The sequence below is a fragment of the Oryctolagus cuniculus genome, chromosome 20, assembly GCF_964237555.1.
Source record: "Oryctolagus cuniculus chromosome 20, mOryCun1.1, whole genome shotgun sequence".
In the NCBI taxonomy this organism is placed as follows: Eukaryota; Metazoa; Chordata; class Mammalia; order Lagomorpha; family Leporidae; genus Oryctolagus; species Oryctolagus cuniculus.
The window spans coordinates 7,212,735-7,240,282 of NC_091451.1; the positions used below are offsets into that span (position 1 = coordinate 7,212,735).

Here is a 27,548-nt window from a genome sequence, read left to right on the forward strand (position 1 = left end):
TCTGCCTGTGGCGCCAGCATCCCACATGGGTGCCGGTTCTAGTCCCGGCTGCCCTTCTTCCAGTCCAGCTCTCTGCTGTGGCCTGGGAAAGCAGTAGAAGATGGCCCAAGGCCTTGGGCCCCTGCATCCACATGGGAGACAGGGAAGAAGCACCTGGCTTCTGGCTTGGGTTGGTGCAGCTCCGGGCTGTGCGGCCAACTGGGGAGTGAACCAACAAAGGAAGACCTTTCTCTCTGTCTTTCCCTCTCACTGTCTGTAACTTTAACTCTCAAATAAAATAAATAAAATCTTGGAAAAAAAAGTTTATTTCCTAGAAAGTAGGTTCAATACAAAATTACATCTAAGAGAGTAGCAATAAATTTGTTTGGCAAACTATTTGTTAGAGGCTGTTAGGGCTGAATGGAGTTGAACTGTGAATTAAGGCTATAAAAACTTTTTAAGAGGGGCTGGTGCTGTGCCATAGCAGGTAAAGCTGCCGCCTGCAGTGCCGGCATCCCATATAGGGTTCCAGTTTGAGTCCTGGCTGCTCCACTTCTGATTCTGATTTCTGCTATGACTTGGGAAAGCAGTGGAAGATGGCCCAACTGCTTGGGCCCCTGCACCCACGTGGGAGATCTGGAACAAGCTCCTGGCTCCTGGCTTTCGACAGGTGCAGCTCAGGCCATTGTGGCCATCTGGGGAGTGAACCAGCAGATGGAAGACCTATCTCTCTCTCTCCATCTCTCTGTAACTCTGTCAAGTAAATAAATAAAATCTTAAAAAAAAACTTTTATCTCTCTCTCTCCATCTCTCTGTAACTCTGTCAAGTAAATAAATAAAATCTTAAAAAAAAACTTTTTTTAAAAAAAATTTTTAAATTTTTTAAATTTTTTAAATTTTTTAAAATTTTTTAAAAAATTTTCATGGGTAATATGTTTATCGTAAGAAAAAAATTAAAGAGTATTGAAGTTATCTTTTGAGGACGAGTTTGAATCTGGAAAAACAATACTATGTGATGGCACTGGTGGCTAAAACCAGAATTTTTAAAAATATATTTCTGTCCTGTCCTACCAGAGTTGAAGTCTCTCTATTTCTCCTTCTCTTACACACACACACAAGAATGAAGTGTTGGGTTGTGCTTATTTCAGTCTTCTGGAAGTTTCCATGAAATTCCAAGTTGGAATATTCATACTGAAAGCTGATGTGCTAGGCGTGGGGCTTAGCCTCTATAACATTTCACAAGTGTCCTGGAATACTCCACAGCTGGTACCCTCTCTGTAAGAGGAAACACCTACCCGAGGGGTGATAGCATGGGGATTTGGGACAACAGTCAGCTCACTGCCCCTCTTCTATGTACCTTACGCATCACCAGGGATGGTGATGGAGAAGCGTGATTGCTGGCCGTGCCTTGCTTCAGTGTGGACTGTGGATGGAGATGAAGGAAAGGCATTCTGGAGCAGCGAGGAAGAGCTGCCTGTTAGTGGTGGGGGGGTTAGCACAGAGAAGATGGGTGGGGCCTGAGAGGCGGGGGTAGTAGGACCTCTTTGCTCAACCAACAGGTCCTCCCAGAAGTAATAATCCAGGTTGCTGGCTGTCATTTCCTGTTTGTGAATTATACCGGACAGACAGGATAAAACCTAGAAGAACTGCCTCCACTTCTGAATTCTGTGGGAAACAAAGCCATGAGCCCCGCCCTTGATCTGAGTCACTCTTGTCACTTGCCATTGAACAATGACAGAGGAGCTGTACCCAGAGTTGGGGAACACAACAAGAAAGCACTTTTTGAGAGAGCTGCCTTCTTCCGACTTTGCTTTCTTGGCACTGAGACCCAACAGCAACCTGCTCCCTTTCGGAAGCCAACCAGCTTGTGCCAATATCATCGCAGGCTCTCGGAGGGGAAGATGAGGCAGCCGCTTTGGAAAGTGCTCAGCAGAGCCATATGCGAGCCTGTCTAGTCTAAAACCTCACTCCATGGTTGAAGATCTCCTTGGTTGCCTTTGGGAGATGAGTAACACAGTTCTCATCACTGGGACATCTATTATGCTCCTGACAGTGGAAACAGTGCCATGTCCTTTATCACCATTCTTTGATAGGGCACTTCAAATAGTCTATGGAAAAATGGAGTTATAATTAAGTGTTTTCAGCAGACTCAAAGAATGGCAAATGCCCTAAACAGCACTCTGGCCTCAGAATCAGCCCTTAAGGCATTTGGATCTGGCTAAAAAGCCCATGAGAGTTTCCCAGGCATGGAAAGCAAAGACACGGTGGTAAAAAATGACCTAAATGAAAGATCTCTGTGAGTGAGATCCCAGTGGACAAAACAGGTCATCAAAGAAGGAAGTACCTTTCTCTGAAGGGAGGAGAGCACTTCCACTTTGATTATGGCCTTGTCTAAATAATGTCGGAGTTTGTGAGCTCAAGAGGCTTCCACAGCCTTAGCAGCTCATGACAGGAGCCTTGGGTGATTACTGATGTCATAAATAAGAGTGTCAATTGTTAAATCAACAACGGGTGTCACTGTGCACCTGCTCCCATGTAGGACCTCTATCCTTAGTGTGTTGTACTATGAGAACTAACAGTAAAACCAGCATTCAAACAGTACTTTATATGTTGTGTATCTGTGTGGTGCAATTTGTTGAAATCTTTACTTAGTATATACTAAGTTGATCTTCTATATATAAAGATAATTGAAAATGAATCTGGGGCTGTTGACTTGGTTCACTTGATTAATCCCCCGCCTGCAGCACCGGCATCCCATATGGCCACTGGGTTCTAGTCCTGGTTGCTCCTCTTCCAGGCCAGCTCTCTGCTGTGGCCTGGGAGGGCAGTGGAGGATGGCCCAAGTGCTTGGGCTCCTGCACCCGCATGGGAGACCAGGAAGAAGCACCTGGCTCCTGGCTTCGGATTGGCACAGCGCGCTGGCTGTAGCAGCCATTTGGAGGGTGAACCAATGGAAGGAAGACCTTTCCCTCTGTCTCTCTCTCTCACTGTTTATAACTCTACCTGTCAAATAAACAAACAAAAATGCTGAGATATCAGTTTAATTTAAAAAAAATAAAAAAGGAAAATGAATCTTAATGAAGAATGGGATAGGAGAGGGAGTAGGAGATGGGATGGTTTGTGGGTGAGAGGGTGGTTATGGAGGGAGAAACTGCTATAATCCAAAAGTTGTACTTTCAAAATTTATATTTATTAAATAAAAGTTTTCTCAAAAACTTGTGTTTTTGGTGTAAAAATCTTTGAAATATTTGCACAGTTTTTTTCTGAAAATGCATTTTCCACAAATGTTTTGAAGACCCCTGAGTGTGTACTATAGCCCAGCAAGTGATGGGGGGAAGAGGCTTGACTCATTAGGAGGAACAGCCTGGTAGAAGGTTTAAAGCAGCTATTTGAAGGGAGGGGTGGTTTTAGCATGCAGCTGAGAGGGAGCAGGAGGAGTAGAAAACCTTGGGGATGAGTGTGTGCTTTGATCAGTGGTCAGGATGCTGGTTGAGATGACTGCATCTCACCTTGGAGCGTCTAAATTTGATACCTGGCCACACTACTGTTCCAGCTTCCTGGGAGGCAGAAGTAAGTGGCTCAACTAATTGGACTCTGCCACCCATAAGGGAAACCTGGATTGAGTTCCTGGCCCCGGCTTTGTTGCATGCATTTGGGGAGTGAACCAGCATATGGGAGCTCTCTGTCTATCTCTGAGATAAAAAAAAAAAAAAAAAAGAAAAGAAAACAGAAAAGCTTAGAGATTCTCATTGCCTCAAGACACCAGACACAACCACGTGGATATTTAGACATACAGCAGTGTCCTAAATTCTTTCATCAAACATTCCAATTTTGCTCTATGAATTTTTGCATTGTTAGCCATAAAACGTTAGTGTGTAAGAAGGCAAGAGGTGTTCGGAAAGTCAAGTTAACACTGCAGTCTTTCATGGCCCAGGAACCTTTTCCAATATACCTCTCCAGAACACCGAACTGGAGTAGCCCAGCCAAGGACTGGGGGGCTGGGTGACTCCTGAGCTTACCTTCTTCCCTAGAGTACACAGAATCTTCTTGTTTCTGAGACTTGGTGTTAAAAAGAGAAAAGAACAGTTTAAGGAGTAATAGAAGAAGATCACTTTCTTCACCACAGAAACGATCCCAAGGAACCCTCGTGGGAAAAACTATACCGGCTGGGGCTACAAGAACGTTGTCCTCAAGAATCGCAGAGAGGCCGGCGCCGTGGCTCACTAGGCTAATCCTCCGCCTTATGGTGCCGGCACACCAGGTTCTAGTCCCGGTCGGGACGCCGGATTCTGTCCCGGTTGCCCCTCTTCCAGGCCAGCTCTCTGCTGTGGCCCGGGAGTGCAGTGGAGGATGGCCCAAGTGCTTGGGCCCTGCACCCCATGGGAGACCAGGAGAAGTACCTGGCTCCTGCCATCGGATCAGCGCGGTGTGCTGGCCGCAGCGCGTCGGCCGCGGTGGCCATTGGAGGGTGAACCAATGGCAAAAGGAAGACCTTTCTCTCTGTCTCTCTCTCTCACTGTCCACTCTGCCTGTCAAAAAGTAAATAAATAAATAAAAAAAAGAATCGCAGAGAAAATTTTCTTAGGTTTCTCTTTCCGTTGGTTTGACACACACTGCTCAGGGAGATGCTTGCATTATTTCTCCTGAGTCATGGATTCGTTCACCAAAGAAGAAATCGGCCATCGTTCCTCAATTCTCTAGTGTCACAGGGTAGGCTGCAAAAATGAATTCCTATGATTCTCACCTTTGCCATTAAAGCATTTCTTGAGGGGCCGGCACAGCAGGTTAATGCTCTGGCCTGAAGTGCCAGCATCCCATATGGGTGCCAGTTCTAGTCCCGGCTGCTCCACTTCTGATCCAGCTCTCTGCTATGGTCTGGGAAACAGTAGAAGATGGCCCACATGCTTGGGTCCCTGCACCTGCATGAGAGACCCAGAAGAAGCTCCTGGTTCCTGGCTTTGCATCTGCACATCTCCAGCCATTGCAACCAACTGGGGAGTGAACCATCGGATAGAAGACTCTCTCTCTCTCTCTCTCTCTCTCTCTCTCTGCCTCTTCTCTATCTGTGTAACTCTGACTTTCAAATAAATAAATGGAAAGCATTTCTTGCATTTTTTCTTCTTTAATGAAAGAAAATCTCAATGGCATTTTCAGGAACAACACATCAAGTTAACATGACAGTACTTCATAATATTTGGGGAAAAAGGGATGAAATGATACATTTATTTTGGTGCACAGGATTTTGAAATCCCTGTGTAGCTTTTTCATAGTACACATTTTCCCTGAACTTTTTGGAGACTCTTCCTCTATTAGCATTGCCTTTTTCTTAGAAGAGATGTGTTCCCTGGGTGTAGAGTCCACCAGATGCAGGCATTCATGGGGTAAGGAAAACTCTTAATGCACCAACCAAAGACAGTTTGAGGACGTTATAAACAAGAAGTGAGAGAACACAGAAGACTAACAAACACAGTTGTACTTGATTAGCATATTATTGATTTTTTTAAGAACCATGCAAAGAAAAAGAAGTGCTCAGTAAATCCTCTGACCTCACCATTATCAGATACTTTGTTTAAAGGTTGTGGGTGTCCCTTTGCAAAGAAAGAGAAAAATGCTTAGCATCTTCTAATAGATAAGCAGATCATCCTGTGGCTTGATCCTCCTCATCCTCCAAATAATTTCGTATGTTTCTGCTTCCCTGGGCTCTGAGTTAGCTGCAGAGTTTATGGGAGTAACTAGAAGTTGGCTGTCCATATGGACCTAAGCAATTTTTGTTTGTTTGTTTCAGAGGAAGAAGGCTGCTAACTTGCTCACTAGATGGGGAAAGATAGAAAAACTGAAGTAGCAATGATTTTAGAAAGGAAAACATTTGTCTAAATGTCGTATAGATGCTTCCGAGAGGGTAAACACTTGAACGTGAGTTGAAGTTGGGAAATCACCTAAGGACCCACACATAGAAATAGACACAATTTAAAGCTGTTTCCTCTACTGTGTAGGTTACTACACTAAAGGTTAGTCAGTGAGGTGGTAGGGATCACAATAACTCAAAGTAACTTTTGTAGGTGCCACCGGGCTTGTTGATAGCTTGGAACCTAAGCTTTCTTTCTGTGTTCAGAAGAATCCAGTGACTTCTAGATCACCCTGTTACGGGATGTCTTTTGTGAACTTGAAATTCAATCTGTAGTAATAGGTGAGAGGGGATGTTTGGGTGCTGTGCAGTCCCCTTAAGGTGTTTGAAATGCTGGGAAGTAAATGACCACATAAGATAACTCAGGATGGTTTGTCACTTATTGCTTATGAGAGCTCTAAAGTTTGTGTAAAAATGGGAATTAAAAAATAAGTTTATTTTGGTGCAGAACAGTTTTGAGATCCATGCATTGTTTGTGCACCATACACATTTTCCATCGACTTTTTGAAGTCCCCTCATATGAACTCCAGGTAAGACTAGGATATTTATTAAAATGAAAGTGTAAGGGCTGGCGCTGTGGCATAGAGGGTAAAGCTGCTGCCTACAGTGTTGACATCCCATATGGGCAACGGTTTGAGTCCCAGCTGCTCCACTTCTGATCCAGCTCTCTGCTACGGCCTGGGAAAGCGGTAGGAGATGGTCCAGGTCCTTGGGCCCCTGTACCTATGTGGGAGACCTGGAAGAAGCTTCTGGCTTCTGGCTCTGGACCAGCTCAACTCCTACCATTGCGGCCAACTGGGGAATGAACCAGCAAATGGAAGACCTCTCTCTCTGCCTCTCCTTCTCTCTCTGTATAACTCCAAGTTTCAAGTAAATAAAAAAATCTTTAATAATAAAATAAAATAAAGGGGCTGGTGCCGTGGCTCACTTGGTTAATCCTCCGCCTGCGGCGCCGGCATCCCATATGAGCGCTGGGTTCTAGTCCTGGTCTCCCTGCACCCGCATGGGAGGCCAGAAAGAAACGCCTGGCTCCTGGCTTCGGATTGGCACAGTGCTGGCCATAGCGGCCATTTGGGGAGTGAACCAACGGAAGGAAGACCTTTCTCTCTCTCTCTCTCTCTCTTACTGTCTATAACTCTACCTGTCAAATAATTAAAAAAAGGAAGCACAATAAAATAAAATAAAAATGTTTTCAGTACTATAAAACATAGTGATCTATGGTAACCACAGTAACCAAAATATCTCTCATAATACCAAAAAACGTGTCCACTTAAGGAACCAAGATTGAGAATGCTCTTCAACAAGACATACACCTCTTGAACTTATATGAAGATCTCATAATTATATGAATCCTGGGATGAAAAGAAATGCTGTCTTTTGAAAATCTTAGCATGATATATTATTATAATGCAGGTAAACTTGGGGATGATTTAATGGAGATTTATTAAAATTCTGGAAGAGAAATATAATTCTCTATCGGTGGTTTCAATTGTCTAATACAATTAGATTGACCTAAATTGAATTTGAACAGCAAGAGAGAAGAAACAAAAGATCTAAAAGGATGGAGAAGAGCTAAAAGAAAGTTCAGTCTAGACTTTTATGGCCTGTTAGGACTGCACCTGAACGTACTGACAAGATTCCTACTCCCAGAGTACGCCATCATTTACTGTCCAGAGATTGAAAATGCAAATTGTCTGTGATTGACTTGAAGTGATGTAAGAGAAGTTGCCCATTAAAAAAGGGAAAATAACAGGTTGTACAGCTATGAAGTGAGCTGGAAGGCTGTAGGTGCATTGTCTGAGGATGATAAGGGTAAAAATTCCCTTAGTCTTCCAAATATATGAAGAGCCACTATTCTGAGGATGGTAATGGGGTTTTGTTCATCTTTGTGGAGCTCCAGGGAGAGGACATGGCTCTGATCTGCAGTCTGATAGATTTTGTTTATCTAAAAGAAAGAACTTGGCATAGAGAGTTATCAAGAGAATACACGCACTACATGAATACAGCACAACTTTTATAGCAAAGCTTACACCTACCACCCATACTTATTTGTTTACCTTTTCTGTTTCTTTTAAAAACTTTGTTTAAAAACACAGTTATCGTTGAAAATTCTTAAGATTTTAATTTACCAGCATGGACTGTTGCTGATACATTTCAGTTGAGGAATGATGCATCTGGGGCTCATGGTGCAAGCTGATCCAAAAGGAGCAGAAAGAGAGTCTTGAGGCGAGAGAGCATTGGCTCCTTATTTGTGTTTGTGTGGTGGACGTAGTTCTTGTCCCTCTTGTGAGCGCATCACCTGAAACCTGGCACACTTTCTAGAAACAAATAGTTGCACTTTCTTTTTAATTAATTAATTTATTTTTTGACAGGCAGAGTAGACAGTGAGAGAGAGAGACAGAGAGAAAGGTCTTCCTTTGCCGTTGGTTCACCCTCCAATGGCCACCGAGGCCGGTGCACTGCGCTGATCCGAAGGCAGGAGCCAGGTGCTTCTCCTGGTCTCCCATGGGGTGCAGGGCCCAAGCACTTGGGCCATCCTCCACTGCACTCCCTGGCCACAGCAGAGAGCTGGCCTGGAAGAGGGGCAACCGGGACAGAATCCGGCGCCCAACCGGGACTAGAACCCGGTGTGCCGGCGCCGCAAGGTGGAGGATTAGCCTAGTGAGCTGAGGCGCTGGCCAAATAGTTGCACTTTCTAAGCATTCATAACTCTTAGTGGACTTGCCCCGGAACATATTAAGTAGATGTTTGCTTATTATTTTTTCTCTTAAATCATTATTTGAAAAAAAAGTCATACAGTATATACCTTATGAAATTAAGGTTTTATTTTTGCCTGTAGCATATAGTGTCAGAAAAATAGAGATAAGACAGAAATGCTCAGTATAATTAAGAAAACAATTTTTTTGCCTTGTTAAACCACTCAGAACTCACAAGTTTGACATTTGACTGGAAGCAAAACCTTTTGGGAAATTTTTCTCTAGAAAATGAACATGTTTTTCTGAAGTCTTACGGACAAGACCCAGATGCATTTTTTTTGAATACATTTTCATGATATGTAGGATATGTTCTTTTGGGATATGGGAAGATAAAATGATTTCAACATAGGAAATTATCCTGCTTCCTCACACACACTTCAGTATAGTGCAGTGGTTAAGACTCTTGGATATCATTCATTCACTCCATTATCACACAAGCATTTCTGGGTCGGTATTGTTGTTGTAGGCCCAATGGGAGGGTTTGAGGAAATAAAAGCAAATGAGACAGAGAACCTGCCTTCAGAAGTGTAATTTCTTGGAGACATGGCTGATTCCTAAAACTGTTTGCAACAAGTGTAATTTCTAGGAGCGGACAAACAGTGGACAATTAAATTAGATAACAATTAAAGGGGAAATAGGGCTTGAAAGGGAACCCAGTCTAATCAGGGTGGCCTGATCGAGGAGCTGATAGATTTGAATTCCAATTCTGCCACTTCTTAGCCTCCACCTTTTGGCTGTCGTGAATGATGCTGTTGTGAACACTGGTGTAAGAAGCGTGCTTCTGTGTATTGGTCAAGGAAGTCAAGACTTCATAGGGGCCAGAATGTGATAGTGGACAACTTGTATCTCTGAACTTTGATCCACTCTGTGAAGTGGGGACAGCTCCTCCCTAGGACCCACATGAGGCTCCAGCAAAGGGAACACAAGGCTGTCCCCATCCTAAGTAGTCAGCTACTTATTAATCACAGTCTTACCAATAAAATGTATTATTACAAAAAGATCAGGAAGGAAGTTTGTGCATTGTGGTGCATCCCGCTTAGGCCACACGGAGCACTGTTTCTCTCTCATTAGCAACTGGGGTCGTGTTCTGAGACCCGATCCACTCACAAGTACAGCTGGAGAGATTCCAAAGGAAGACTTGGTTCCTACCAGCAAGGGTGCTGTCAGCGCCTAGTCCAGGGAAGGGCAGCTGAGTTCCAGTTACAAAATTTCTGCCTCTCCCAGAATTTACATGGTCTCTCAGGATCCTGATTTTCAGTTCACATCGAAGCATTTTTGGACCCAGGAGGTTTTTCCTTTCTGTTTTTTCCTCCTTTCCCTCCAATGTTAGGTCAAAGCATGAAGAGGAACAGAAGGATTTGCAGAGGGGAAACAGATGTTTGCTGCTCATTTCACAATCACAGGGCTGGGGAACAATAATAGTTTCCAAGACAGAACTGCACCAAAACCACCCTCCAAATCCCAGGCTCTTTCCTGTTTTGAAGGCTCCTTTGCTTCTTCCCACGAGGGTAGGTGTTCTCTAGTTTCCCTCTGGGACCCCTCCGCGGGTCTTAGAGTCAGTCTTGTCTATTCTGTAGGCCGGAGGCTCAGTGCAATGATTCACGCTTGTACAGCTTTGTGGATCATGCCCAGGCTCAAGGCTTTGCTCCAGCAGCTAGCGTTTGGCACATCCGAGTCTTGCCTGGCGAGTTTCTTTACTGCTGTGCTTTACAAGTCCCACTTGCCTTCCGCCTGGGTTTTGGAGGCTTCCCTGCCTTCTCTGCAACAGGCCTCTCGCTATACCAGGGATGGCACAAAGTTCCTGGAGAAGCACAGTGGGGTGACTGTGGTTCGCAGACTATACTGTATGTTGTATAAAGTGCTGGCAGGCTGCCCACATCAAGAAAGCACATGGAAATGCAGAGGCTACTTGCCTGATTTGATCAGTGTGCGTCGTATACATGTGTCGGGATAGCACCCTGCACTCCGTAAAAATGTACACGTATTACATGTTAATAAAAACATCTAAAAACGAGAGGCATAGGCAATTAACCTACAGAGTAAAAAATGAATATATCTGGGTCCCACAAATAGAAGCTCCCCTTGGAGTTCCATAAGGATTCTGTTATTCCTGTGTATCTCCCATTCTCCCTTTTCTGTAGGGGTGTTTGGGCAGCTCGGTCATCCTCTTATTGCACAAGAGACGATTAGTTTCATGGGACAGATGTTTTGTTTTTCACTGGGCCACAAAGAGCCATATCTAGATCACACTGCAGATGCTGCTCTTTGACCCTGGGGACAGTGAGTGACAGAATGGGACTCTGGGTGGTATTAGACGTGAGAAAAAGTATGCAAGAATACTTCGTGGCCATTCATGGCTGGTTTCCATCAAAATGCCATTTTCTAGCCATTGAGCATGTTGGTAGACTTTCCCCCCACTGCTTCCCATGGAATGTGACCAGAAATGGTGCTTCTCACTTCTGGGACTGGCCCCTAAAACTTTCCATTAGAGTGTCTCCTTGTTCTCTCTCATAAGGCTGGTTGGTTGCAGACAAGTGTGAGATTGCAGGGAATGAACAATTGCAGGGTGGAAGGACACTGGGTCTATGTGTTGTCACAGTTCAGGATACCCTAACAGCAGCTTTTTGATTGATATTATTCGGTATAAACCTACTTATATTGCTTACCATTTCATGGCCTCCACTTTCTCCCGTATAGGATGTTTAACTTTGGGAAAACACCTTTGTTGCTTGGTTTCCTCATCAGTAAAATTTAGACAAGAGACACATCTCATAGGATCAGTCCAAGGATGTATGAAAATCCACCGAGTATGCCTGCACGATAGCAAGAACTATAGGAGTACTTGTCTGTTGTTGCTGTGGTTGACAAACATGGTGGTGGCATCTGCACTTTATAGTTAATACCACCATACTGCCTGCAGAGTCTCATGGCCAAAAGTAGGTTTACTCTGAGATTGGAGATAAAGAACACAGAGGATAAAACTGATCAAACCATCATCTCTCTCTCTCTCTCGGTATCTTTATCTTCATTTCTGTCTCTTTGCCTCTCAAATAAAGAAATAAAAAGCGGTGTGAATATTGCGAACCTTGACAAATGATAACTGAATACACACAGAGTCCTTTTGTTTTGTGAAAACAAAACATGCAAAAAGTTGGAGTTCAGAGTGTTCAGGATCAATGCCAGGCTCCTCCGGGACTCAGAGTTGGCCCCTACTGATTTCGTGATAGGATTTCTCCTGACTGCATTATCCCTGGAAAATTAACTGTTTGGATTCTGCCAAGTAATCCAAGAGATGTCATGGGATTTTGCTGGTAGGAAAGTTCATTTCAGCCAGATTAGAATACTTAGGGAGGGAGCTTTGTCAGTCTGTGTGGATCTTGTGGTGAGGCAGTTTTGTTGAATAGTCTTATGGGCCCTACCGTGAGAAGTCCTGTGTTGCTTGGCCACCTTTGTAGAACATGGCACCCATATCCCCAGACAGAGGCAGCTAATGTCCTGAGCCATCTATGAGACAGAGTTGCCTCTCATCCTCAAAGAAGAGGGTGAGATGGAAGATTCTGAAAATGCTACCCTAGAGTCATTCATCTAGAACCCAACTGCAACCAATAGTTAGATAGTAATATTTATGAAGCTTTTGTAACCTGGACAGTGAAGGGAGCTGGGCTGCGTGACACTAGAAGCCTTCTTGGTCACAGGAAAACTTGTCCACTGAGACCTGACTTCGGTGCAGTCCTTGGCTTGTTGCCACCTAGAGCTGCAAGGCAGGAGGGTCACAGATGGCACATGCGGTTTCCACCCCTGCAACTTGGCTTTATTGTTTCCTTTTTTTGCTGCTCTGGTCTAGATACTTACTTCTTGCAACCCCCATCCCCACCTGCTGGCTCCTAGTAGTCCTTCTTCCTTACTCCTAAGGGAAGAGGCTAAGAACTTACCTTCTCTGAAGCATGCTCTGGTTTTCTGAGTGCCATTTCCGCCCCTGAAGCCTTGGAGGGAGCTTGTTGTTATGGGTATCGCAGTGTCCATGGTGGGAGGAGCTGTCTCTATGATTGCTGTGATTGTATGAAGCCACGTCAAAAAGATGGAGAATGGAATTAAAAGGGAAGAGTATTTTGGTGCAAAACTCTTTGAAATCCATGCTTATGAGCTGTCTTCAAAAAGTTCAGACTGAATTTCAGGTTCCTGGCTTTGGCCTGGCCCACCTCTGGCTATTGCAGATAAGTAAGAGTGAACCAGCAGATGGAAGATCTCTGTCTATCTCTCTGCCTTTCAAATATAAACAAACAAACAAACCAACAAACAAATTTCATGGCTAATGCAGTTTCAAAAATCTGTGCATGGGAATTCAAATTTGTTTTGCACCAAAATAAACCCATCTTTTAATCCCTCTTTTCTAAGAACTCCTTTGAGGTACATTTGTATCATTAGCATAGCCACTGTAAGCCTAGAAATACTGTCAAATGCACATCTCAGTGCCCACAAAGATATTGGGGCATTAGATGCTTATAAGACATTTTAAAAAATGTAATTTTATTTATTTGAGAAGTGGAAATATAGATAAATGATAGATAGATAGATGTAACATCTTCTGGTTTACTCCCCAATGTCCACCACAGCTGGGGTTGGGCCAGGCTGAAGCCAAGAGCTGGGAATTCAATGCAAATCTCCCATATGGGAGGCAGGGATTCAACTACTTGAGCCAGTATCACCTACTGCCTTCCAGGGTGCATGTTAGCAGGAAGTTGAAAATGGGGGAGGCGCTAGGAGTTAAACCCATGCCAATCCCACAAATGGGTGTCTTGAGTGGCATCTTAACCGTTGTGCCAAATTCCCTCCCCGAGACTTTGGGTTTCTGAATATCATTACATGTAGAAGGAGCAGAGTGAGTGCTTAAGCCTGCCCAGTCTCGTTTCTTCTTTCATAAAATTCTTCTACGCTTTATTTAAGGTTAAGAACCTGGTAACTCTTTCATAGTCTCACAAGAATTTCTTTAGGTTTTCCAGTGGCTTACAAAGAGTGGATCTCATCAGAGACTCTCAACTGGTTTCAGAAAGAGCCAAAGAGAAACACCTGAGTAAATGTTCCCAAGCGGGCAGACTGTGTCACAACCCTTCATAGGCCTAGAACTCTGTTTTGATTCACTCTGTATTATTTTTGTGTTAACACGCCCTCCCCCAAGACACACACACACACACACACACACAGCCCCTGCTCTGGCCATTAAGGTTCTGACTGAATCTACCTCTGACCAATTGCCATTCAATTTGGTGGAAAAGTTAGAACAGCTCTCTGTGAAAACAACTTCCTTCCTTTTACATCTCATGCCACTGATAGAGTGACTAGATTTTCCCCCTTTCCATGAATTGTGTTAATTTCCTGCACGGGCAGGAGCTGAGTTGACAACTAGCGGCTTAAAGCTGATTTCCTACTATGATGCGTTTGACTGAGAAGCCCTAGGAAGGATGGGTGATGGAAGAAACACAGTCAGTTTTAAAAGAGAGGAGAATGGAAATAATGAATCAGGCACATCATAAACAGATTCCAGGTGGAACTGGCTTATTTTATACACCCACACACCCAAACCTACAAAGCCAGCACACAGCCTAATGTGACATGCAATCCCACTAAATTCAGAATGGAAATCTTATCTGTCTGTCTGTAGTATGATATGGGAAGCCTTGGTTGATGAGAATAGTTTACCAGCTAGGCTATAAAACTCAAGGCTAAAGATAGGATGAAGACAGAATGGGAGAACAAATGTGATTGTTCCATGGTAAGCTGAGAAGGTTCTAAATGCTGTTAGGACATCTTGAGTCATCCTGGAAGAGAGGATTAAGCAGATCCCAGAAAAGTTTCTTGGTTATGGTTCTAACAAACATGAGTGACCTCTTCGACTTTCTTTCTTTCTTCTTTTTTTTTGTAAAAGATTTATCTATTTGAAAGTCAGAGTTATTAAATTACAGAGAAGGAGAGATAGAGGGAGAGAGAGAGAGAGACAGAGGGAGAGAGAGAAAGTCTTCAGTCTGCTGGTTCACTTCCCAAATGGCCTCAATGGTCAGGGCTGGGCCAGGCTGAAGTCAGGAGCTTCTCCTGGGTCTCCCACATGGGTGCAGGGGCCCAAGGACTTGGGCCCTCTTCTGCTGCTTTCCTAGGAGCACTAGCAAGGAGCTGGATCGGAAGTGGAGCAACCAGGACTTGAACCCATATGGATGCTGGTGCTGCAGGCGATGGCTTTACCCACTACACCACAGCGCTGACCCCAACCTCTTCTACTTTCACCCCAGTGCCCCTATTTTTTAGTCATAGTCCTCGATCAAACTTGGGATTGCTCTACAGTGTGTACTGCATCTAAGAATTATAGGTGTTTGAGTGGACCACCCTAAATTTGGGTCAGCTTTGTAATGCAAATGAAGGAATGCCAAGTGACATTTACATATTTTACACATTATAGAGTTACACTATTCAATAGATGTGACACTGTACTCTTAGGTTATAAAAATTCAATACTATATTAGAATTATAGTAGAGACAAAAAGATTATTTAAAATGTGAACAAAATAGTTAAAAATGTAACAAATTTAATAAATATCTTTATATGTCAATTTCTAACAAGAGCCATTGGAACTGCAGTTTGTTTATTTATCAAACAATTTTTTGTAAAGATTTATTTATTTATTTGAAAGTCCCGAGTTACAGAGAGACAGGGAAAGACAGGGAGAGATCTTCCATCTGCTGGTTCACTTCCCAAGTGGCTTCAATGGCCTGGCTGAGCCAGGAGACAAGAGTTTAATTCAGGTTTCCCTGGATGTGGGTGGCAGGGGCCCAAACACTTGGGCAGTCTTCTACCTTTCCTAGGCCATCAGCTGGGAGCTAGAATAGAAGTGGAACAGCCAGGACACAAATGGTACCTGTAAGTGATGTTGGTGTCACAGGCGGCAGCTGTAGCTGCTATGCCATGATGCCAGCCCTTCATCAAAGTTTGAAAAAAAATTAAAAAAAAATTTTACAGGCAGAGAGGCAGCTAGAGTGAAACACACATGTACACACAGACACACACAGAGAAGAAATAGGTATTTCCCATGTACTGGTTCAGTCTTTAAGTGCATTCAATGGTGGGGGCTGGGCCAGGGCCAGGGCCGGAACCAGGAGTTAGAAACTCAATCCAGGTTTCCCACATGAGGTCAGGAACCCAACTACTTGAGCCATCACTGCCATCTCCCAGGGGCTGCATTAGCAGGAAGCTGAAGTCAGGAGCTGGAGCTGGGAAATGAGCCCATGTTGGGTTCAGTGTGGAATGCAGGTATCTTGGCTGCTACAGTAAGCTCCTGAAGCTATTCATCACAAATATTAAAAGGCCAAGGGACTTAGATGATTAAGATAAACTAATTCAATTGTTCAATGACTGTTGGAGTCCATCAAATGTTGGACTCTATTTTTAAAAGCTGGAGATAGGAAATATATCTGCAATGTCAGGTTGTGTTAAATATTATGAAGAAATATGTAGCAAGAGAAGAGGTTAAAGAATGAACCAGTTCTCTCTCTGTGTCTCTCTCTGTCTCACTGTATGGAGAATTGACTATTGGGGGAAAGACTGAAAGTAGGATATTGGAAAGTGATTGTGGTAGTTTGGGTGGGAGATGGAGGTGACTTGAGCAAGAGTGAAGATGATGGTGGAGACAAATGACCAGGTTAGGGATGTACTAGATTCTCAATGTTGAGTTGGTTGGTAGGAGGAAGGGATAATAATTAATGGTTTGATTGATGAGGAAGAGGGTATTATCAAAGGAAGAAAGGAACCAAGCAGAATACCAAAGCTTTTGTTCCCAGAAACTGGGTATCAGACAGTGGTCATGTACTTATTTGGGGGACAGTAGATTAGAGAGCAAAACAATTAGAGAATGTGGAGCAAAGACAGCCTTTATACAGTTGGTAGGGATGAGAATTGAAACTACCATTATAGAGAACACTATGGAGGTTCATCTCAAAACTTAAAGTAGAACTATCAAATGACCCAGCTATCTCATTTCCAGGTATAGATCCAAAGGCTATGGAATCAGCATACGAAATAAGTAGCTGTACTCCCATGTTTACCGCTGCACAATTCTCAATAGTCAAGATACCGTACCAACCTATACGACCATCAACGGATGAATAGGTGGAGAAAGTGTGATATATATATATATATATACACATATATATATACATACATATATATATATACACACAGACATACATAGTGGACCATTTATTCAGCCATAAAAAACTGAAGTCTTGATATTTGCATAAAATGGGTGGACCATTTTCTTTCTTTTTTTTAAAAGATTTATTTATTTATTTGAAAGTCGGAGTTACACAAGAAAGGAGAGGCAGAGAGAAAGAGAGAGGTCTTCCATCTGCTGGTTTACTCCCCAGATGGCTGCAACAGCCAGAGCTGTGCCGATCCGAAGCCAAGAGCCAGGAGCCTCTTCCGGGTCTCCCATGTGGGCGCAGGGGCCCATGGACCTGGGCCATCTTCCACTGCTTTCTCAGGCCATAGCAGAGAGCTGGATTGGAAGTGAAGCAGCCGGGTCTCCAACGGGCGCTCATATGGGATGCTGGCGCCTCAGGCCAGGGCATTAACCTGCTGTGCTACAGTTCCAGCCCCATGGGTAGACTATTTTCAAGTGAAATAAACCAGACACAGAAAGACAAATTCCAGATGTTCTCTCTTATGTATATGGAAGTTAAAAAAAAAGTTGATCTGAACTTAGAATATTGATTACTAGAGGATAGAAAGTGTCAGGGAGGGCATAAAGGGAGGTTGTAGAATGGATCTCAAAACACACTCAGAGGGAGGTAATAGGTTTTAGTGCTTCACAGTGCAGTGTGGTGATTATAGCCACCATGATGTCTTATCCTCTAGGAAGACATTGGAGAAAGCTGCTGGTATGCTCCAAACATAGTGAAAAGATAAGGAAATAGAAAATGTAATTGTCTGAACTGATCAAATTATGCTGTATACAAATGTTGAAATATCATATTGAGCCCCATCGAATGTACAATATTGCATGTAAATAAAATTTTAAATAGTAAGATAATTTAAAATATTCAGGGGGCCAGCACTGTGGTGCAGCAGATTAAAGTCACTGCCTGCAATGCCAGCATCCCATATGGGTGCTGGTTCGTGTCCCACTGTTCCACTTCAGATCCAGCTCTCTGCTGTGGCCTGGGAAAGTACTGGAAGATAGCCCAAGTGCTTGGGTCCTTGCACCTGGCAGAAGCTCCTGGCTCCTGGCTTTGGACCAGTTCAGCTCTGGCTGTTGCAGCCATTTGGGGAGTGAACCAGAGGATGGAACACCTCTCTCTGTAACTCTGTCTTTCAAACAAATAAAATAAACCTAAAAAATCGGTTCAGTTTGAGATGTCGATTATTCTACTGTCCAAGTGGCATTTATCCCAATGATACACAGATGATTCAACCTACTCAAATCGATAAACATGATACATCACATCAAAAAATGAAGGATAAAAACTATATGACTATCTCAATGGATGCAGAGAAAGCATTTGATAAAATACCACATCATTTCATGATGAAAACCTTAAAAAGCTGGATGTGGAAGGAACATACCTCAACACAATAAAGGAAATATACAAGCCCACAGCCAACATCTTACTGAATGGGAAAAAGCTGCAAGAAGTTCCACTAAGATCTGGAAACAGTCGAGAATGCCCACTGTCACCACTATTATTCATTGTAGTTCTGGAATTTTTAGCCAGAGCCAACAGGCAAGGAAAAGAAATCAAGGGGATATAAATTGGAAAGGAGGAAGTCAAATTATCCCTGTTTGCAGATGATATGATTCTTTATATAGGAGTACTAAAAAGACTCCACGAAGAGACTATTATTACTTGTTGCAGAATACAAAATCAACGCACAAAAATCAACAGCTTTCTTCTATATACCAATAATAATCTGGGTGAGAAAGAACTTATAGGAACAATTTCATTCACAATAGCTACAAAAATTTAAATATCTTGGGAAAAATTTAATAGAAGATGTGAAAGATCTCTACAATAAAAAATAGAAAACATTAGTGAAAGAAATAGAAGACACACACACACACAAATGGAAAAATCTTCCATGTTCATGAATTCTAAGAATTAATATGATCAAAATATCTATACTACCCAGAGTAATTTATGATTAAATGCAATCCCATCAAAATTCCAAGGACACTCTTCACAGAACTAGAAAAGACAGTCCTAAAATTCATATGGAAACATAAAGGACCCCACATAGACAAAGCAATCTTAATAAAGACAAAGCAAGAGACATCACAATACCAGATTTAAAGACATAACACGGGGCTATTGTGATCAAAATAGCACACTACTGACATAAAAATAGACATGTAGACTAATGGAACAGAATAGAAACCCCAGAAATAAATCCACACATCTACAATCAACTTGTCTTTGACACATGTGCTAAAAACATTGCCTGGAGAAAGGACAGTGTCCTTAACAAATGGTTACACAAGTTGAATTTCCAACTAAAGCAGAACCCTACTTTATAACCTGTACAAAAATAAACTCAAAATGGATCAAGGATCTTAACATAAGACCTGAAACTACCAAAATTCTAGAGGAAAACATAGGGGAAACACTGCAAGACACTGACCTACATGAAGGCTTTTTGAGTAAGATCCCCAAAATACAGACAATAAAAGCAAAAATAGACAAATGGGATTGTATCAAGAGGCTTCTGTACAGCAAAGTAAGCAACAAAGTGAAGAGACGGTTGACAGAATAGGAGAAAAGATTTGTACACTGTGCATCTGATACAGGATTAATATCCTGAGTGTGTAAGGAGCTCAAGAAACTCAACAACAACAAAACAAACAAACCAGTCCAGAAATGGTTAAAGGAAATACGCAGACATTTTTCAAAGTTGGAAATACAAATGGCCAACACACACAAGAAAAAACACTCAGGCTCACCTGCCAACGGGGACATGCAAATAAAAACCATGATGAGGTATTGTCTCACTCTAGTTAGGGTGGTTGCTATTCAAAAATAAAAAATATAACAAATTTCTGCAAGATTGTGGAAAAAAGGATGCCTCCATACACTGTTGGTGGGAATGCAAATTAGCACAACTGTTATGGAAAACAGCATGGAGCTTCCTAAAAAAACTAAAAGTGGACCTGCCATATGACCCAGCTATCCCACTTCTGGGTGTAAACCCAGAGGAAGTGAAGTCAGCGTATGAATGAGGTGCCTGCACGGCTATGTGTAATACAGCCTCATTTACAATAGCAAAGATGTGGAATCAACCTAGATGTCTACCGACTGGATAAAGAGAATATGGTATGTATACAGATAGAGTATTAGCCACAAAAAAGAATGAAATCCTGACTTTTCCAACGGAATGGGTGGAAGTGGAAATTATTACTGCTAAGTGATACAAGGCAGGCCCAGAAAGACAAGTATCACATGTTTTCCCTTAACTGTGAAAGTTGATACAGATAGAATATAAAAATTGTGTGTGTGTCATAAACTTGGCATATAATTAAAAATATTGCCTTCCTTAATTATACCATGTACATGAGAATATGTCCTTCTATCCCTTCTATCCCCACCTTATTGTCATGGATTCCTCATTTTGTGATATTAATAGCCTTGTTTCCAAAAAATAGTATCTATGTATATGATATCTACATAAAAGTAAAAATGGCAAAACATTAAAGATGGTTAAATCTTAAAATTAAAAATTAAAAAAGAGATGTTTATTAGATACCCAAATGAGCAGCTGCTTGTTCATACATCCATACCTCTGGGTCTCAGGGATGGATGGGTGTGGAGAGACAAAGCTGAGAGTCATCAGGTTATAAATGATATTGATAGCCTGGCCAACAGACACAGTCAGGCAGGGCCCGAGCAATGAGCATAAAAAGAGACGAGGACCAAAGCAATGGACGCTGACCTACGCCAACATTTAGTGGCTGGGGAGACATGGAGGGGATGGCAGGGAACATGAAGAGACTTCTGGCGACTGGAATGAAAATCAAGAATGCGGAAGCCAGAAACCAAGCAAAGGAAGTGTTTTACAGAGAGGAACAAACCACTAACAAAAGGGGCCTAGGAGGTCAAGATGAAGACTGAACAGTGACCTCTGGGATTGGCAAGGTTGACCTTTTCCCTGGGGAGCTCACAGAACAGCAAGGGTGGAATAATGAGGAGGCAGGTGCGTTGTTGTCCAGTGGCGGAAGATGTGTCCTAGGGAAGTGAAAGACTTCCTGGAGACAGACGGAAGAAGGAGCAGGGACCTCTCCCTGGGGCGTCACGGAAAGCTGTGTGGAGGAAATGTGTTTTTGGATTCTGGTAGGTAGGTGGAGGGAATGAAACCAGGGTGCATAAAACTTACATTTTTTTCTAGTTGGTTGATGAATTTTCTGCATCCACTCACGCAAAATGAATATTTCCCCTCCCAGGCTAACATCCCACTGGTAGTACTCCATGAGGATACACTAGTATTTGCCAGTTATTAACACTCCTGCTATCTATTTTATAAGGAAAAAATATATAAGCTGATTCTTAGGGAGAAAACTCTCAGAATTCTATTTTTCCTTGTTGTAGTCTTGATCTTTTAATTGCATTTGAATGCGTTCCCTTAGCTTATGCAATATAGAGATCTTATTCCTCATACTAATAGCCACCATGTACCCAACACTTATCACATGTGGAGCACTGTTCCTTTTGTTCTCACAAACAATTCTGATACCCTCATCGGCCCCGTTTTTCCTTTGCGATAACCAAGACAGAGAGAGGTTAAGTGACTTGCTCATGGTGGCAAAGTGAATAGCAGAGGCGGTGTTAGAACTGTGCCCTTTGGCTCCAGAGCTGACCATCTTCAGCAGACTGTTACACTTCCATCCTTACTAGTCCATCTCTGCTTTCCCAGGATGGGACGTTATTAGTGAAAAAAATCCTAGTGCTCTTGAAATTCCAAGTTCTCTAAAGACTCAATAACTCAATTGCAGGTTGTCATTGTTGAGTGGGTCAGTAGGGTAGAAGAAGCCATTTAGTTCTGTTATAGTTGATTGTAATTCTCACATGACTGTCTAAGGATTGAGTTCCACCGGGTCATGTATCAGGGTGGTGGGGAAAATGATCTGGAGGCTTTGCTGGTGGAAGTAACCTCCCCATTACAACCCTAGAGGTATGTGTATTTGCTTCCTTTTAGAAGAACTTTGGAAAGTTATTATTTTTTTTTGACAGGCAGAGTGGACAGTGAGAGAGAGAGAAAGGTCTTCCTTTTCTGTTTGTTCACCCTCCAATGGCCGCTGCAGCCGGTGTGTTGCGGCCGGTGCACCATGCTGATCCAAAGCCAGGAGCCAGATGCCTCTCCTGGTCTCCCATGCAGGTACAGGGCCCAAGCACTTGGGCCATCCTCCACTGCACTCCCTGGCCACAGCAGAGAGCTGGACTGGAAGAGGAGCAACTGGGACAGAATCTGGTGCCCTGACCAGGACTAGAACCTGGTGTGCTGGCACCGCAGGGGGAGGATTAGCCTATTGAGCCACAGCACTGGCCGAAAAGCTATTTTTAAAAATGTATGTGATCTGAGAGAGAGAGAGAGAGAGAGAGAGAATCTTCTATCCACTGTTTCACTTCCCAAGTGGTTGTAACAGCTGGGGCTGGGCCAGGCCAAAGCCAGGAGTCAGGAACTTCTTCCGGGTCTCCCATGTGGATGCAGGGGCCCAAGCACTTGGGCCATCTTCCACTCTTCTCCCAGGCGCATTAGCAGAGAGTGGGATTGGAAGTGGGGCAGCCAGGACTCAAACTGGCGCCCATATAGAATGCGGTGTAGCAGACAGTGGCTTAACCAGCTGCAGCACAGCACCGGCACCATGATAATGCACTTAAAGAGGAATAAAGTGTAAATCAAAGCAACCATGTTTAAGAATGCCTACTACGTGCTAAGTGCCATTCTGAATAGGTGGGGAGCTAAAACAATACAGTAAGGGTGAGTGTGCGGCTTAGTGATTTAGACACTGGCTGGGACAACTTGGGTTTGAGCCCTGACTCTCACTGCTGATGACAGTATCCTTCTGGGCTCCTGCCACCCACATGGGAGACCTGAACTGACTTCCCAGCTCCCAGCTTCAGCCCAGCACAGCCCTCTCCAACCACCTGTCTTAAATAAATAAATAAATAATAATAAATATACTAATATGTAGCCAACACCTTCAAGGGTCCCTGATGCTCAAACCATAGCTAGTATGTGCCTGAATGAAACATCAATTTGATTGTAGTGGAATCTTGCTGTGGCTCAGCCTTTGTATGTTCCCTGATTGTGCTTTTACAGGCTAATTCTATCTCTAAAGATTTTTTTCTTTTTCTTTCTGATAGCATGCTGTGACCGCTTCACTCGATAGATGAAGAGATTTATACGTGATTTTCATAAGCCTCTGAAGCCTCCCCTCTTAGCAGATGTTGGGTTCTACCTTTGATCTAGAAGTTTTTGAAGGGAGATACTAGCCACTTCTCTTTTGCTTGCAGGAAGAAGGGGTGGAATAATAACTTATGCTAAGATGTTAGCACGGATCCCCAGATTTTATAATTAGTTTTTTTTTTCTGAAGATGAAAGTGTACGTGCGCGCTCTCTCTCTTTTCTGCTCTCATTAAAATGTTCTTTTCTGGGCATAGTCATATTTTCAGAAAAGCTTAAGGGGGCCAGCATTAACATTGACTCTCAATGTCTACAAAGAGAGAGAAACCCTCTGCGAGGTAGATACTCCACATCCTCTGTCGCTTTGTCTGTCCCAAGTCACACACAAGCAGGAGGAAGGGGACTTGGGAAATGTCCAGTTCCAGAGAGGAAGCTACTTCCTATGGTAGGATGACTTCAAATGGCCACGGAGCAAAGACGCGACGCACGTCGCCTTCCTGTGGATCATTTCTCTGTAGCTGATCCTGACCCAAAACCAAATTGAAAGAAGAGGAATTTTTCTCTTACAGACTCTCAAACCTCTGATAAGTCACGGTACCAATCGCCATGTCCCAACAAACAATTATAAAGTGAGTTACTGCAAACTTCAAGACTTTCATGAATTTGCAAATGAGAAACTTACTAATATTTGTTCTAGAAATTAAGAGAAAAAGCGAGAGTCAAAATGGGAAATTTTAGATAATGCTACCTCACAGACAAGTACACCTACAAACTTGAGAACACTCAAAAAAGAAAAAAATCCGCTGGCAGAATAGTGACTACAGGGTTGTCACCGTCACACTTTAAAACATTGCATGCTCGATTTTGTCTTTTGGGGACAGGTTTTAAAGTAATTCAGGCTTCGGTTGCATTTGTACTTTAAAAAATATTAATTAAAACAATTTTTTAATGCAAGCTATACGTTGCTTAATAGTTATTTACAAGCTTTTAACACGCCCTGCCTTCCCTGCCCTGCTCTCGGTCCCCAGGAAGATGAAAGTATAGTCTTAGGGCACCAAGTGTTTTAGGAGAAATGAGGGTCTTATTTATTAGTCTTTGCATTTCCAGATCTGAGATGAGAACTGGCAGGAACCTTGCTTTGACCAGTTGTGTGTGAGTGGTGATTTTTTTTTCCCGTAGAAAAGAATCGTGAATGCAATCACGCCACATTTGAGAAAGTTGACAGGAAGCAGTGACTCTCCAAGCAGATGTTGAATAAAACGCCCAATCCAGGGGGCAGTTTGAGTGTGTCCCAGTGTCACCCATCTGCTCCACGAGTGGAGAAACTGTTCAGATACAGCGCCACAAGCAAACTGGTCTCCCAACGGTCCTGCAGAGGCTTTGTTCAAATGAGGGTGCTCCAAAATGTTCATGAGACAGAAGACAACGTTTATTTCGGTGCAAAAGTTTTTGAAATCCTTTCCCGCAGACTGTGCGCACCGCACCTACGCCTGGGTTCCAACATTTTGCACCGCCATAAAAGTGTCTTTCCATGCCCCTGCCCACCTCCTTTGGGAAGCATCCTCACACGTTGTGCGTGAGGCTCAGCCACCCGATGACGCGCACGCAGGCCCGCACCCAGCGCTGCCGCGAGACCCAAGCCGGGTCCTTGCGCGCCTGGGGTCTCCGCTCCCCCCCGCCCCCGCCGGCGCACCCCGGCTCTCCCTACCTGCATAGTGGTCGAACACGGTGGGCACGTATTCCTCGGGGAAGGCGTCGTTGGCGTAGCTCATGAGCAAGCAGGTCTTCCCCACCGCGCCGTCGCCGACCACCACGCACTTGAGCATCTTCTTCTCGGCGTGGTCCGCACAGCCGCAGCTGCTGTCAGTCCCCTCGGTGCAGTTCATGCTCGCGGCCGCGGCGGCTGGGACTCCCGCTGGCTGCTGCTCCCGCCGCTTGTCCCGCAGAGCCGGTGCCAGGCTGGACGGAGTTCACTCTGCCTCGCTTGGGGTCCCTTGGAGCATCCGGACACGTCGGAGGCTGGCGTGCGCCCCGTCGCTCGCCATCGCGGTCCCGAACAGCGACAGGCACTCGCAGCGGGGTGGGGTGTGGAAGGGAGGAGGGTTGTGAGAAGGGTCCGATCCTCTCCCTTCTCCGTTTAAGCAATCTTCATCTCCAGAGTCCTGGAGGCTTCGCTGGCAGTCTAGAAATTTCAGCGGCTTGCGGCTTCCCGCTCTGCTCTGCCCGTCTGCAGCCCGGCTGGGATTCGGCTAAATCGTCCCCATTTTTTTTTTCCCCACTTCACAGCTAACATGGAGGAAAGCTGGGCTTTTTAATGGAGTTTTTCCACCCCCCTCCCTTGCTTCCTCCAGCTTGCCGAAGCTCAGGAAATCATGGGTTTCCTGCTGCATTCCATATTAGGATCAGTGGGCTGGGAGGGCTGCAACAATGGGAGCTCTGTGTGTGTGTTTGTACTTGTGGGGAACGATGCCAGGACACGGAGTGGGAAAGCACTAGGGGTCCCGCTGCCGGCTCAGGCTCTCAGACTTCCTGTTGCATCGCTGCTAGGCAGCCTGCTTGCTCCTGGCTGGCTGGGAAAGGCTGGGGGCCGGCGAGTCCCGGCTGCCCCAGGAGCAAGAGGGAACGGCTGGAGCGAGCGCGCAGAACCGCACCAGCAGTTGTAGCATAACATATGACATCATCGCTCCCTGAGTCACCGGTGGAGGGCTCTGAGAATTAAACACGGCCGTTTCTTGGCTGGCTTCAGTGAGCACCCTCGCCACGCTTCGCTGCAATAAAGAAGCAACCCTTCCAAGGTGATTTTTTTTTTTTTTTTGGTAGGTCGCAGGTGTAACGCGAGAGTACTTCAACAAGTTCGTGGAATGCGGACTCGAAAGACAAGTTTATTTTGCTGCAAAACCTTTAGAAATCCGTACACACGAGGGCTCTTTACAAAGTTGCTAGAAAAATGTACACTATGCGAAAATTTACGTGTGGATTGCTACGTTTTCTGCGCCCAAATTAAACATCTCTTTGGATTCCCTTTTCCATGAACATTTCAAGGTACACGTGTGTGTGTGTGTGTGTGTGTGTAAGAGAGAGAGAGAGAGAGAGAGAGAGAGAGATCAGGCTTACAAACTGCTCTATTTGAGTATAGCACCCAGATATGTATTCCAGACACAAACATTTCTTACGGCTGTAGCACATAAATCAGACGTGGGAAGTCTGCATTTTCTTTTGAGGAAATAAACACACATGTGCTTGGATTCTGCGTAACACCCTCGGACAGGAGAGAGTGAAGACATGTTTTTGGTTCGTCTAGGGTTCCTCAGGCTGATACTGCCTAGACATTTCCCTTTTTGATTTAGTCCTGTCCCCGTGGGCCAGCCTGGCCCTCTTTTATTACAAAGGAGCCCTTGGAAGTGAATTTATTTGTTGGTTGGGTCACTCTAAATGAAGCCCCTTTGAAGCTCAGTGTTTGATGAATGTATTTGGTCTTGGAAAAGAAGTAGAACTCTGCAAATCATTTTGATAAATGAGCCAAAACAGCGGAACTCTTTCTTTGAGACTTTTGAACACTGATGTTGTAGGATTCAAAAATTACCCAATCATTTTTGAGATTTTCTTTTTTTGATGAGGTTTTTTTTTTTTTTTTTTTTTTTTTTTTTTTTTTTATTGGGGAGCTGGGAGAGAAATCTTTTAGTTGGTAGCTATCAATAATGTAAGGGAGGGTGCAATAGGTAAAGCCCTCGCTTAGGACACATGCATCCCATATCATAGCACCTGGGATCCAGCCCCTTCTGTTCTGTTTCTGACCTACTTCCTGCTAATGCGTCCTAGGAGTGCCTAAGCCCGTGACACCCACATTGGAGTCTCATATGGAGTTCTTAGCTCCTGGCTTTTGCTATTACAGCCAACTGGGGGAGTACAATAGTGGATAGAAGCTCTCTCTAAGTATATGAAAATAAATAAACATTAAAAAAAGGAGGGGCTGGCACTGTGGCATAGCTGGTGGGTAAAGCCACGGCCTACAGTGCCGGCATCCCATATGGGTGCCAGTTTGAGTCCTGGCTACTCCACTTCTGATCCAGCTTTCTGCTATGGCCTGGGTAAGCAGTAGAAGATGGCCCAAGTGCTGTGGCTCCTGTACCCACGTGGGAGACCTGAAGAAGCTCCTGGCTTTGGCCTGGCCCAGTTGCAGACATTGTGGCCATTTGGGTAGTGAACCAATGGATGGAAGATTTCTCTCTCTCTCTGTGTGTAACTTTGCCTTTCAAATAAAATAAATATTTTTTAAAAAAGAAAAGAAAACAATATTTTAGATAAAGTCTCCATGCCAGTTCTAATTGTTATCCCTTTAAATCTTTGGAACTAAAATATATTCTTACCATTCCACCCGGGCAAGCAATCACAAATCTATTGCCTTATAGCCCTAAGGTAAAACACTGAATTGTCTTGTCTTTTTTTTTTTTGACAGGCAGAGTGAGACAGTCAG

At 43.9% G+C, this 27,548-nt stretch overlaps 1 protein-coding gene across 1 annotated transcript in view; it reads right to left on the reverse strand.

Moving 5' to 3' along the window:
- Window positions 1-25,837, reverse strand: part of RHOJ (ras homolog family member J) — a 93,868-nt gene extending 68,031 nt beyond the window's left edge. Inside the window, exon 1 of the mRNA XM_002719551.5 lies at window positions 24,783-25,837. Coding sequence (XP_002719597.1) covers window positions 24,783-24,960 — 178 coding nt within the window. The 5' untranslated portion in view covers window positions 24,961-25,837. The remainder of the gene's footprint in view (window positions 1-24,782) is intronic.
- Window positions 25,838-27,548: the final 1,711 nt, after the last annotated feature.